This window comes from Balaenoptera ricei, chromosome 2 (genome assembly GCF_028023285.1).
Source record: "Balaenoptera ricei isolate mBalRic1 chromosome 2, mBalRic1.hap2, whole genome shotgun sequence".
In the NCBI taxonomy this organism is placed as follows: Eukaryota; Metazoa; Chordata; class Mammalia; order Artiodactyla; family Balaenopteridae; genus Balaenoptera; species Balaenoptera ricei.
Genome location: NC_082640.1, coordinates 155,501,281 through 155,512,553, shown reverse-complemented (window position 1 = coordinate 155,512,553; position 11,273 = coordinate 155,501,281). Strand labels below are relative to the sequence as shown.

Genomic DNA, 11,273 nt, shown 5'->3' with positions numbered 1-11,273 from the left:
AAAAGTCATTGTTTTAACTGCAATATCCTTTCCTCACTCAGAAGACTAACCACGAGGACAGGTCCAAAAATGGCCCTACCAAGAATGTGACCCTAGAAAGAAGGGGACGCATAAAAGAGGGCCTCACAAAGAGATCTGTAAGAATAGCGGGGAATCTGAGGCATGAGCTGTGTGGCAGTCAGGAGCAATAGGAGATGGTGTGGAGATGCAGGCCAGCCTCGCTCTCCCAGGTCTCCCTTGCCTGGGCAGTTTAATTAGACTGCAGTAGGGACCAGGATTCACTTCCATAGACCAAGATAACCACTGTCAAGCCACTGCCTTGTTTCTGCAGCAATCATGGGGCAGACCCAGTGGTCATGTCCTCTGTGGGAAGCTAGGGAGACTTGCTCCTTAGGAATCAGGCCCCACAGGCATCTCTAGATGATGAGAAAATGTAAGGGCACTGCCCTTCTGGTGTCCCTACCCCCATACAGGCTCTCAGGTCAGCCAGATGGGAAGACCTGGGGAATGACCCTCTGCTGATATAGGCTGCTCCTCTCATCCCAGCCTGGTCTATTATGTCTAGCTGCCTTTGGTCTTGAAAGAACCAGGTGAGAGGATGTGGGATCCAAAGACATCACATCAACCCATAGTGAGAGGCTCCAAAGTCACCCCTAGGCATGGAGGATGAAGCTGGACCATGCCAAACCGAAATCAGGCGGATGGGTTACTGATGGCTCCAGAAGGAGGGCTCCATGAGGAGAGGAAGCGAAGGAGGAGCTGGAACTTGGTAGGTTTCTACAAGTCTTACCCCTTATTCCTCAGGGCTCAGTGGTGAGGATGCTATACATCTGCACCAAATTGTCACTGCCTGGTAGCTCTGTCTCAGAAGGCTTCTCCACTCACCCCCCACCACCAAAAAAACCCCCAAAAAACCCCTAGGAGTGTAGCCTTTCTGGAAGGTGTTAGACTTCATAGCTAGCCCTTCCTTAAATGAGCACAATAAACTTCCCTGGGGGTGGATGGTGGAGGTAAGGGGGCAGGTGATTACCTCGCTCACTGGACTCACAGACATTTGATATAGACAGAGGTTGCGTGATGGATCTCAAGCCACAGGCACACTGGAAAAGCTGGGAACTTGCAGCTGCCACCTCGGCTACAGCCCATGGTCATTCTTCCAGATTCTAATCCCAAAGAGGCACAGAGCTGAGCCTTAGCCCTCCCTGAGATGGATTTCAGTGTTCAGAGGTGACTGTGAGCATTGTTCCCTCTCTGGGCCTAGCTAGCAGAACCACAGAATCAAAGCAACACCTAAGAGACGTAGTGTTGCCTAACATCACTGAACTCCGAAACCGACAAGAGTGATAATAATAGCTACAGTTCACTGAGTACCTAGCAGGTGCCAGCTGCTGTGCTGGCATCTCACACACATTATCTCTAAAGCCCCCGCAACCTGCAGGAGAGGACGCTGAGGCTCAGTGAAGCCCTCGATTGCTGAGAGTCATACAACAGGTGGGTGGAGGGACTGGGTTCAAAGCCATTTTCCATGCCAGTGTTTGGGCACCAGTGCCGGGTTTCTGAGGCCACTGGGCAGTCTGCAGGGTGGTAGAAGTTCTGCATGTAGGGACCTCACTTCCCTCTCTGAACCTCCGTTTTCTTTTTGGTAAAAGAAGGGTTGCCAAGAGATGACCTCCAAGGTCCCTCCAGCTGTGCCATTTTGGACTTCCAGTTGTCTCCCTTGTCACAGTGCTCTCAGGCACGGTCCCCTTCTCTTTAAAGCTGCTGAAGCCAGCACTCAGGTAAGCTGGGCAAAGTGCATGTGGCCCTGGCGCTCCCAGAGGTCCCAGGGAACTGTCTGCCCCTGTGAATTTGATGTGCGGATTTGGGGATTGGGGTTGGTAACAGAGGGCAGAAAGGGTATAGGTCAGTGTGAAGCCCGAGCTCTGGAGCTGGACAGCCTGAATTCACATGCTGTTTCCGGCACATATTAGAGTGGCTTGGGCAAATTCTTACTCCCTCTCTTAGCCTCGGTTTCCTCAACTGTAAAATGGGGCAGTGACAGCCCTTAACTTGCAGCATTGTTGGGAAAGGTAGGATGAAATGAAACAAGTAAAATCCAGTGCTTGGTAACCACCGGCGTCCCCTGGAGGCCCTCTCTCACAGGCAGTGCTGCTGGCTGCCGGGGTGACGGGGACTCCCGAAGGGCCCGCCAGGGCACATGCGGGGGACTGCTCACCTGGGCCGCGGAGGAGAACAGACCCCACACAGGCCTCTTCAGCCACACCCAAGTTCCGACAGGGATGACTGTCCTGCCGCACAGGCGCGTGGCCGCCTCTTCCAGAGCCGCTGCTCAGTGGGGCTGGGGGGGAGGGGAGAGGCAGAGTGTGCGGCCCCAGCCTCTGCTGGGTGTCCATTCTCGCCGGCATACCCATTACCCTTGAGACTCTGGGTCACCTCAGGAGCCTCTTGTCCTGTCTGCACCTGCAGCAGGGGTCCAGAAGGAGGGTGAAGGGAACTGATTAGACTCCCATGTCTGCTCGAAGCAGGAAAGAGGAGCCAGGAATGGTGAATAGAATGTACCTTACCATGAAACAGACACTGTGCCAATACACGATCTCAGAATACTCACGATGACCCTGTGAGGAAGGCTCGGCCCTCTCCATCTCACAGATGAAGAGACTGATGCCTGCAGAGGTCACCCAGCCATCAGGTGGCAGGTATGCTACCCACTGCCAGCTGTCCCCACTTAATGCACCAGCGTATCTAAGGGAAAGTTTTTTATAAGTTAAGTTTCTACAAACCATTATAGATCAAGTTGAGGACCTGGCTCTTTGAAAGGAGCTCAGAGAGTTCTTTATTAGTCATCATTCTGTTTGTCTGAGAACCGTGGCTTTTTATATCAGTTTCTGCCACTGGAGTGTAAGCTCCATGAGGGCAGGGGTTCTTGTATGTTTTGTTCACCTATCTCCCCAGTGCTTAGAACACTGCTTGGTGTATATAGTCCATGCTCATTGAGTATTTTTTTTTTTTTTTTTTTAAATTTTAACCTGTGAGCCTTTTTTTTTTTTTTTTAATACTTTATTTATTTATTTATTTATTTATTTATGGCTGTGTTGGGTCTCTTAGTTTTCGTGTGAGGGCTTTCTCTAGTTGCGGCAAGTGGGGGCCACTCTTCATCGCGGTGCGGAGGCCGCTCTTCATCGCGGTGCGCGGGCCTTTCACTATCGCGGCCCCTCCCGTTGCGGGGCACAGGCTCCAGACGCGCAGGCTCAGTAGTTGTGGCTCACGGGCCCAGTTGCTCCGTGGCATGTGGGATCTTCCCAGACCAGGGCTCGAACCCGTGTCCCCTGCATTAGCAGGCAGATTCTCAACCACTGCGCCACCAGGGAAGCCCGAGTATTTTTTTAATGTAAATTTATTGTTATTTTTATTTATTTATTTTTGGCTGCATTGGGTCTTCGTTTCTGCGCATGGGCTTTCTCTAGTTGCAGCAAGCGGGAGCTACTCGTCGTTGTGGTGTGTGGGCTTCTCATTGCAGTGGCTTCTCCTGTTGCGGAGCATGGGCTCTAGATGCACGGACTTCAGTAGTTGTGGCACATGGACTCAGTAGTTGTGGCTCGCAGGCTCTAGAGCGCAGGCTCAGTAGTTGTGGTGCACGGGCTTAGTTGCTCAGCGGAATGTGGGATCTTCCCGGACCGGGACTCGAACCCATGTCCCCTGCATTGGCAGGTGGATTCTAAACCACTGCGCCACCAGGGAAGTCCCTCATTGAGTATTTGTTGGTGGAAGGAAGGAGGGAAGAAGATGGGCAGGGTACTCAGTGCAGCATGCATTTCTGTCTTAAGTCAAGCACCTGAGAGATGGTGCAGGACTAGCACCCAGAGAAAGGGCGCAACTCATCTGGGTCAGTGTGGGCCGGTGTAGTGAGTAACCCAGGTTCCCTCCCAGCGCTTCCGCAGGAGCAGCTGACGGCCCCCCAACCATGGGGCCAGGAGCCAAACCCCGCTGCCCCAGATGAGGGGGTGAGAAAACCCTCTGTGGTTCCACCAGAAGTCAGGGAAGGAATGACCCCGATTTGGTGAATAACTGCAGGAACTACAAAAGTTATTACTGATCATGAAATGACCCAGCTGCTACATTTGGGAATAATAGGATTGCAGAGTTTGAGGGCTAATTAGAAATGTGTCAAATGCTTTTTCTTAACAGCAAGGAATTCCTACAGAGGAGAAATGCATAAATAAAGCCAGCTGGTCAGCAGAATTGGTCCCGGAGGCAGAGCCATTTGCAAGGCCTACCTGACCTCCCTATCTCACTGCCTGTCTCCTTCGCCCCTTCCCCTCCTCCACAGCCTCTGTGGAGCTGAGTGGCAAAGATCCTCAGAGCAGACCAGCTGGCCAAAAATGTCAGGCCACTGCCTGCTACATGCCTGTCTCTCGCCCTCGAATGGGAGTTCCTCTGGACCTGGCAGCCTTCTTTTGTGTATCACCAGATTCTAGCACAGCATGGGGCATCATGGCAGCTCTCACTAAGTATCTGTGCAATGAGTAAATGAATGAATAAGTATCTAGGGCAGCAGGCTGCTGCTACTCCCCATTCTGTCCCACTAAAATGCCAGCTAGCCCACTCAGATGGTAAGCCAATGCCTGTTTGCCCATTAGGGTGGTATTTCCAGTCCCTTTCTTCCCTTTCCTTCTCGAATGCCTACCATGCCAGGCACTTCTAGGTTCCAGGAATACAAAAACGAACAAAGCCTGATTCCACCGCCTGAGGAGCCCAGTAACTGATAATGGGGAAATAGGCACAAATGGTCACAAAAGGGTATAACAGAGCTCTATTCAAACACAAAGGGGACTTCATCACAAGGAAGAAGTCATCTGAGAGCTGAGTATTAAGGATAAGCAGGTGGACAAGATGTGGAAGGGCATTCTGCACAGAGGAAAAGCAAACCAAGGAACTAACGTGTGGAAGTGTATGGGAGGGAGCACAGGAAATGGGCAGCGGTTTGGTGTGTACTGGGTAGGGAGTGGTGATGGTAACGAGATTAGAGAGGTAGATGGGCCAGTTAACAGATGTCTTGTATGCTTTTGTAAGAAGTTTGGACTTATTCTGGTAAGCCATGGAGAGCCACCCAAGATTTTGTAACAGGGAATGACATGATCAGTTATAAATTTTAGTGAAGAGGCTGGAGACTAGTGGTGGGGGATTACAATGACTTTGCAATAGTCCCAGCAAGCAATGCTGTGGGCCTGGGTTAGGGCAGAAACACTGGAGCAGAAGAGAAAGAGGGTAGACTCAAAGGATTTGGGGATCAGTTGGAGGCGGAGGTGAGAGAAAGGATTTGAGAATAACACGTACATTTCTTGCGTAGGAGACAAGTGCTTTGGTGTAAGGTAACCACTAACTGAAATGGGGAACACAGGAGGAGGAGCAGATTTGGGAGACTTGTTCAATTGAACTTGAGTTCTCTGTGGTCTGCCAAGGAAGGGAGCTGTAAATCCAGGTCTGGTCCTCTGGTGAAAAGCAGAAGAGGCCAGTCAGGTCGAGAAGAGAAAACCAGAACACACCTGGGGCAAAGATGTAGCTGGGAGGCTGCCCGTGTACCCGGCACCTAAGCATGGGGGAGAGGCCATGTGCACCAGAGGTCAGGACTTTTGGATCCCTCGTGTGAAGATGAAGAGACAGAATTGGCTTTTTTTCCCCCCTGCCTGTCAGATGCCCTGATTCAAGCCCTGGACCCAGGCTGTTAGACATACTCGTCTTTTTATCAAGGAACTCATCATCTCGTACATGTTAGGATGGACCTCTACACCTAGGGCCGGAACAAAATTTGGCTCAAAAATAGGTCAGGTGATAAGACCAGAGAGCATTTGAATTGAAAAGAGACTCGTGGTCCTGGCCCTGCATTTCCTTCCATCTAATGGTGCCTATAATCGAAACCTCCATTTTCCTTGAGAAACTGGGAAGTGGAAACTAAGGGAATGTTCCCAGGATTGGTATATAATTTGAAGCTCTCAGCAAGGCTGAAAATACCCATCGATATATTTTGAAGTGTAATTTCCACTCCCTTACCAGCCAAAATTAATTGAAGAGGAAGAAAAAGCTGTTAATGCAGGAGGCGTGTGACATCAGATCCACTTTGCCTGGAAATTTACCATTTCAAAGCAATTGAGGGTTTCTACAGCCAATGTTTATAGTCATACATGTCCCCTCTCACTGGAGCCACCCTCTGAAGAGATCAAAAGGGCCATCAGTCTGGCTTGGACACTGAAATTGTACACAGTGTCTGGAGCTGATGTGAAAGCAGAGAGAATTTTAAAAATTATGCTGCCGTTTTGTCAGCACATAAATCTTGGGGTGTTTCATCCTGGTAGGTGGTAGAAACAGTTGGGGCTGCCAGTACTCATGGGGCCAGTGGTGGCAGGGCTCCGGGGTGGCCTGGCGAGGCACAGCTTCTGCTCTCCCTTGGCATCCCTGTCCCCGTGTCCCTGCACAGACTGTCCTCTTCCTCTAGTCTAGGTTGGCATTTCTTCCTCTTGCCCAACCAAAGATGCCTGCATCTGCCTGCATCCCAGTGACAGTGGGTCCGAGGGCCGCAGGTTCTTCAGCAGAGCGGGGGGTCGTGCCACCTCTCACAGCCTCTGCTGGGCTCAGCAGGAGAGACAGACAATAGACTTTACGGACGTCCGTCTTCTGTCTTCTGGCAGTGCCAGTGTGCGTGTGCGTGTGTGTGTGAGCACACGTTTTTCAGTTGGAGTTGGACTTCAGGTTTTTCCTGGAATTACTGATTTCTTTCCCTATATTTGTGTCCAGTGGAGGAGATTTCTAAATCTGTGTCCAAGCATTTGTCTTTCCTTCCATTTCTGAATCACATACCTTTACAAAGGCCCCTACCTAAAGACAGAGCATTTAGTATGTTCTTGGGCAACTGGGATGACTAGGAGGTAGGGAACCTGGGTTTTAGTCTTAGGTGTGCCATAGGCTAGCTTGGTGACCCTGGAAAAGTCACTTATCTGGACCCCTTACTTATGTTTCAAGTGAGATCTTTGGTACAAAAGAATTTGGAAGGTCCTTTCTAGTGCTGGTATTTTAGGATTCTGTTTACTTATTTTAATTTTTTAAACCAGTCCCTGCCCCAGCAAGAATTATTGGCAATAAACCGAGATACAATTTTCTTTATTATCATTGGGTCCCCCGGCCCATATTACATACATACATATACACCCAGACAATTTAAAATGTTCCACTGCATGAAGAATCTGAAAATTTCCAGAATACAGCAAACTCAAGAGGAGAAATTGGAAGAATGTTCAAGAAACTGTTACATCCAGGGACTCCTCTGAGGAGGGGAGCCCGAGGTGAACGGGAGTGGGAGATTTCACTGCATATTTTTTTTGTACCTTTTGAATTTTTTGCCACATGCATTTATTACTTCTTCAATTAAAAACTTTTTTAAGCAAGAGTTTTCCTTTCTCTTTCTTCGACCACAGGCCCCTCTGCAGCTTAGTTCCTAGCGGGGGAGGAGCCCATGGTGGGGCTGGCATCATTCTCTGGAAGCCACCCCTCAGCCCAAGCCCTCTGGCTGGGTTAGCCAACATCCCTGCTCCCCTGGCTGCTCTGTGTGCCTGGAGGGGGTCTGTGGGTGCACACTACTGCTGGCTGCCCTTGCTGGGGACTGCCACCACTCCTACTGTTGGTGGCACTCCAGCTGGACTGTCAAGCTGGTACGGGGCCTCTATTCAAGGTGCTCCATTAAGGGGCTGGCCTTCATGGCCCCAGCAGCCAGACAGGCAAAGGGCCTAAGAGTTCAGCATAGGCGGAAGTGCATCCAGCCTTAAATCCTCCAGATCTCGCCATTCCCTTTCAAAGACAGACTGCCTTTTTTTCCCCCCTTTTTAATATTTCTTTATTTATTTAGTTGCAATGGGTCTTAGTTGCAGCAGGCAGGCTCCTTAGTTGCAGCTTGTGGGCTACTTAGTTGAGGCTCGCCAGCTCCTTACTTGGGGCATGCGAACTCTTAGTTGCAGCATGCATGTGGGATCTAGTTCCCTGGCCAGGGATCGAACTCAGGCCCCCTGCATTGGAAGCGCAGAGTCTTATCCACTGCGCCACCAGGGAAGTCCCCAGACTGCCTTTTGTTTTGTGTTGTTTTCTGCTGCTAATATAACATGAAGACAGAAACATGAAAGAGAAAAACAAAAGGGCCAGGGAAGAGTGGGGAGGAAGGGTCTCTAAGATGCTCTCTTCTCCTGGCCCCAAGCCCACTCTGCCTGCCTCTGCTCAGCAGAGCTGGGCTGCAGCATCTCTGGCAGGGTCCCACGTCCCTGGTTTTCTCCGCCGGTGCCAGCTCCTCCTCAGCTTTCCCTCACGACATCCAGCTTCCACCTGGCCTTCCTCTTCCACCTCCTTTTCTGATTGTCACTGGCGATGGGTGCTGGGTCACCCCACCCCTCCTGTCATCTCTGATTCCTCCTCCTTTGGCTTGCCTACTGCACTGCCACCCTGCCCAGAAACAGCTGCCATCTTTAAGGTCCACTTCCCAGACTGGAGCCGATACCTGTCCTACAACTGGGATTGCTCAAGGTGGATTCCTCCGCCCTCCATTCTTTCTTTCCAGGGTCAATAAAGCCCAGGTTGGGGCAAGAGGACAATTGAGAAGCCATGACAGAGTCAGACAAGGAGCAGCAGATGGAGATGTGCTCTTGAGAGAGTGGACAGAAACAAGACTCCAAGAGATGAAAAGATACAGCGCGTGAGGAAAAGCAGCTTCAGGGAAAGAAAAAGCAGAGAGCGAAGACCAATAAATGTGTAATAAATACTAAAACCAGAAAGGCCTGAACAGAAATCATCCAGAGAGCAAGGGAGTTAGGTCAGAGGGGAGGAGCAGGAGGGGAGGGGATGGTCGGCACTTGCGGGGCTGGAGGCCGGAGAAATGGTGCAACAGAAATCTCTCAGGAAGGGTCACTCACCTCCCAAGCTGTTGGGCTTATTGGCTGCAGCAAGCAGAATCTATTTAAAACACACCAGGCATTTTGCCTCGTTCTGTTTCCCTGCCCAGAAAAAGCTGGAGCCAAAGGCTTAGGGAACCATTCCAGCGTTAGGACCCTGCATGGACCACAGGGCTGAGACCATGAAGATCCACTGCCCCATCTAGGAATCACCCACCTCTCCCTGCACACACGAGCTGCCAGGCCACTCAACTCACAGCATCCTATCGCAGTCCCAATGGTTACTTGTGTCATGCACTTCCACTGGGAAAGACTCAGTGACTTCCTTCATTCTGTCTTCAAGCTTGTCAGAAAACAGATGCTGCTCAAATGTGACAGCTGCTCTAAAGGGATGCTCAAAGGGAGCTCCCTGACCAGTGGGAATATACTTAATGATAACTGGAGAGGCCTTGGGTGATTAGATTACAGCAAGACAAAGTAGAGAGCATGAAAGGACATCAAGGATAAAATGGCCCTAGGGAAACCATATGGGATTTGAATTGGAAAACCTTTCCCTGGGCTGCTATCTTTTGGGAATCTCTGATCTGGAGAAGACCTGACCCCTCATCCACCTGTCACAGAGGAGCACAAAATAAGGTGGCCGCTAGGAGATGCGGCCAAACCATGCAAGCTATGTTTTCTCCCCAGCTGAGAGGGTGGGTCTGAGAGGTTCTTCTTTCTCTGGCTCTTCAGCCCATATATTGTATAAACTACTTCTCAAGGCTGAATATAAGTCCTCTGCTTTGCATGCGATTTACATTCTTGAGAAACTTAGTGTACAGATCAAATGAAATTTTGCCTGCCAGAGAAGTTGGCTTTTCAAAATAAATTTGAGGTCAACCTTATGTTTAAAAAGAAGGATGGCTTTTGAAGGTGAATAATCATCCTGGTTCATGTTTGTAACTTTGGAATTTTGAATGACTGATTTGGATGGATGTAGGGGGTGGAGGATGGGACTATCTAGAGATCCATCTATGGTTTGCTTTTAGGTTGCAATTTAAACCTTACTTTAAAACAAATGCAAAACTTAAACAGATAGGTGTGTTGCAGGAGCTACTGCTAAAGAAATAATTTAAAAAAAATTTATTACAGAAAATTTCAAATATATATTAAAAGAAGTAGAAAGCCTAATGTAAAAAACCCAGCCTACTTCTTTTCGGCCGGAACGGCCATCTTCCAGTAATTCGCCAAAATGATCAACACAAAGGGAAAGAGGAGGGGCACCCGCTACATGTTCTCTAGGCCTTTTAGAAAACATGAAGTTGCTCCTTTGGCCACATGCATGCAAATCCATAAGAAAGGTGATATTGTAGATATCAAGGGAATGGGCACTGTTCAAAAAGGAATGCCCCACAAACGTTACCATGGCAAAACTGGGAGAGTCTACAATGTTACCCAGCATGCCGTTGGCATCATTGTAAACAAACAAGTTAAGGGCAAGATTCTTGCCAAGAGAATTAATGTGCTTATTGAGCATATTAAGCACTCTAAGAGGCGAGATAGCTTCCTGAAATGGGTGAAGGAAAATGATCAGAAAAAGAAGGAAGCCAAAGAGAAAGGTACTTGGGTTCAACTGGAGCACCAGCCTGCGCCACCCAGAGAAGCACACTTCGTGAGAACCGATGGAAAGGAGCCTGAACTGTTGGAGCCCATTCCCTATGAATTCATGGCATGATGGGTGTAAAGAAAATAAAAGACCTGGACTGTGAAAAAAAATCCAAAAAACCCAGCCTAGACAATTATCAACTCATGGCCAATCCTGTGAGAACCATGGACTTTGGAGCCAGATGACAGATCCAGAGTATGAACTTTACAGTACAAGACAAATAGGATTAATCCTACTGAGGCTGCAGGATCCAAGTTTCTGCACAAATGCCCTAGACTAGAGCCTAGAGTATGGGGAGAAGGGCAGAGAAATTCTTGTTTAGCAATCAAAGAAGAAACCTGAGACTTAAAAAAAAACCCAAAAAACCCACACACATTCACATTCTGTCTCTGTCTCTCTCTGAAGGACGCACAATGCACAAGTAACAGTAACAGTAGTTATTGTCAGGGAGGGAAAGGACTGGGGAGGAGATTCCTTTTTCATTATACATTTAAAAAGAAATTTTGTACTATGTGCACATATTACCTATTCTTAAAAGTAACTTGTTAAAAACAAACATCACGAAGCTTTGCAGCACCCGAGTCCCCTAGGTGTGACAAAAGGGCAAACTGCCTGGACTCAGACCACCAAATGTTATCACATTTTGACCTGGATTTGCTGTGTTACAGTAATCTGCTCAGTTAGATGAATGGACAACCTCCCAA

At 49.1% G+C, this 11,273-nt stretch overlaps 1 protein-coding gene across 1 annotated transcript; it reads left to right on the top strand.

Moving 5' to 3' along the window:
• Positions 1-10,152: 10,152 nt before the first annotated feature.
• On the top strand, positions 10,153-10,679 carry LOC132360680 (large ribosomal subunit protein eL21-like). Its single transcript, XM_059915760.1, has one exon. The coding sequence runs from the start codon at positions 10,156-10,158 to the stop codon at positions 10,636-10,638; it is 483 nt and encodes a 160-aa protein (XP_059771743.1). The 5' UTR covers positions 10,153-10,155; the 3' UTR covers positions 10,639-10,679.
• The last annotated feature ends 594 nt before the right edge of the window (positions 10,680-11,273 follow it).

Bases quoted from the DNA above. Each gene is read 5' to 3' on its own strand.
- LOC132360680 (XM_059915760.1), top strand. From the start codon at position 10,156: ATGATCAACACAAAGGGAAAGAGGAGGGGCACCCGCTACATGTTCTCT.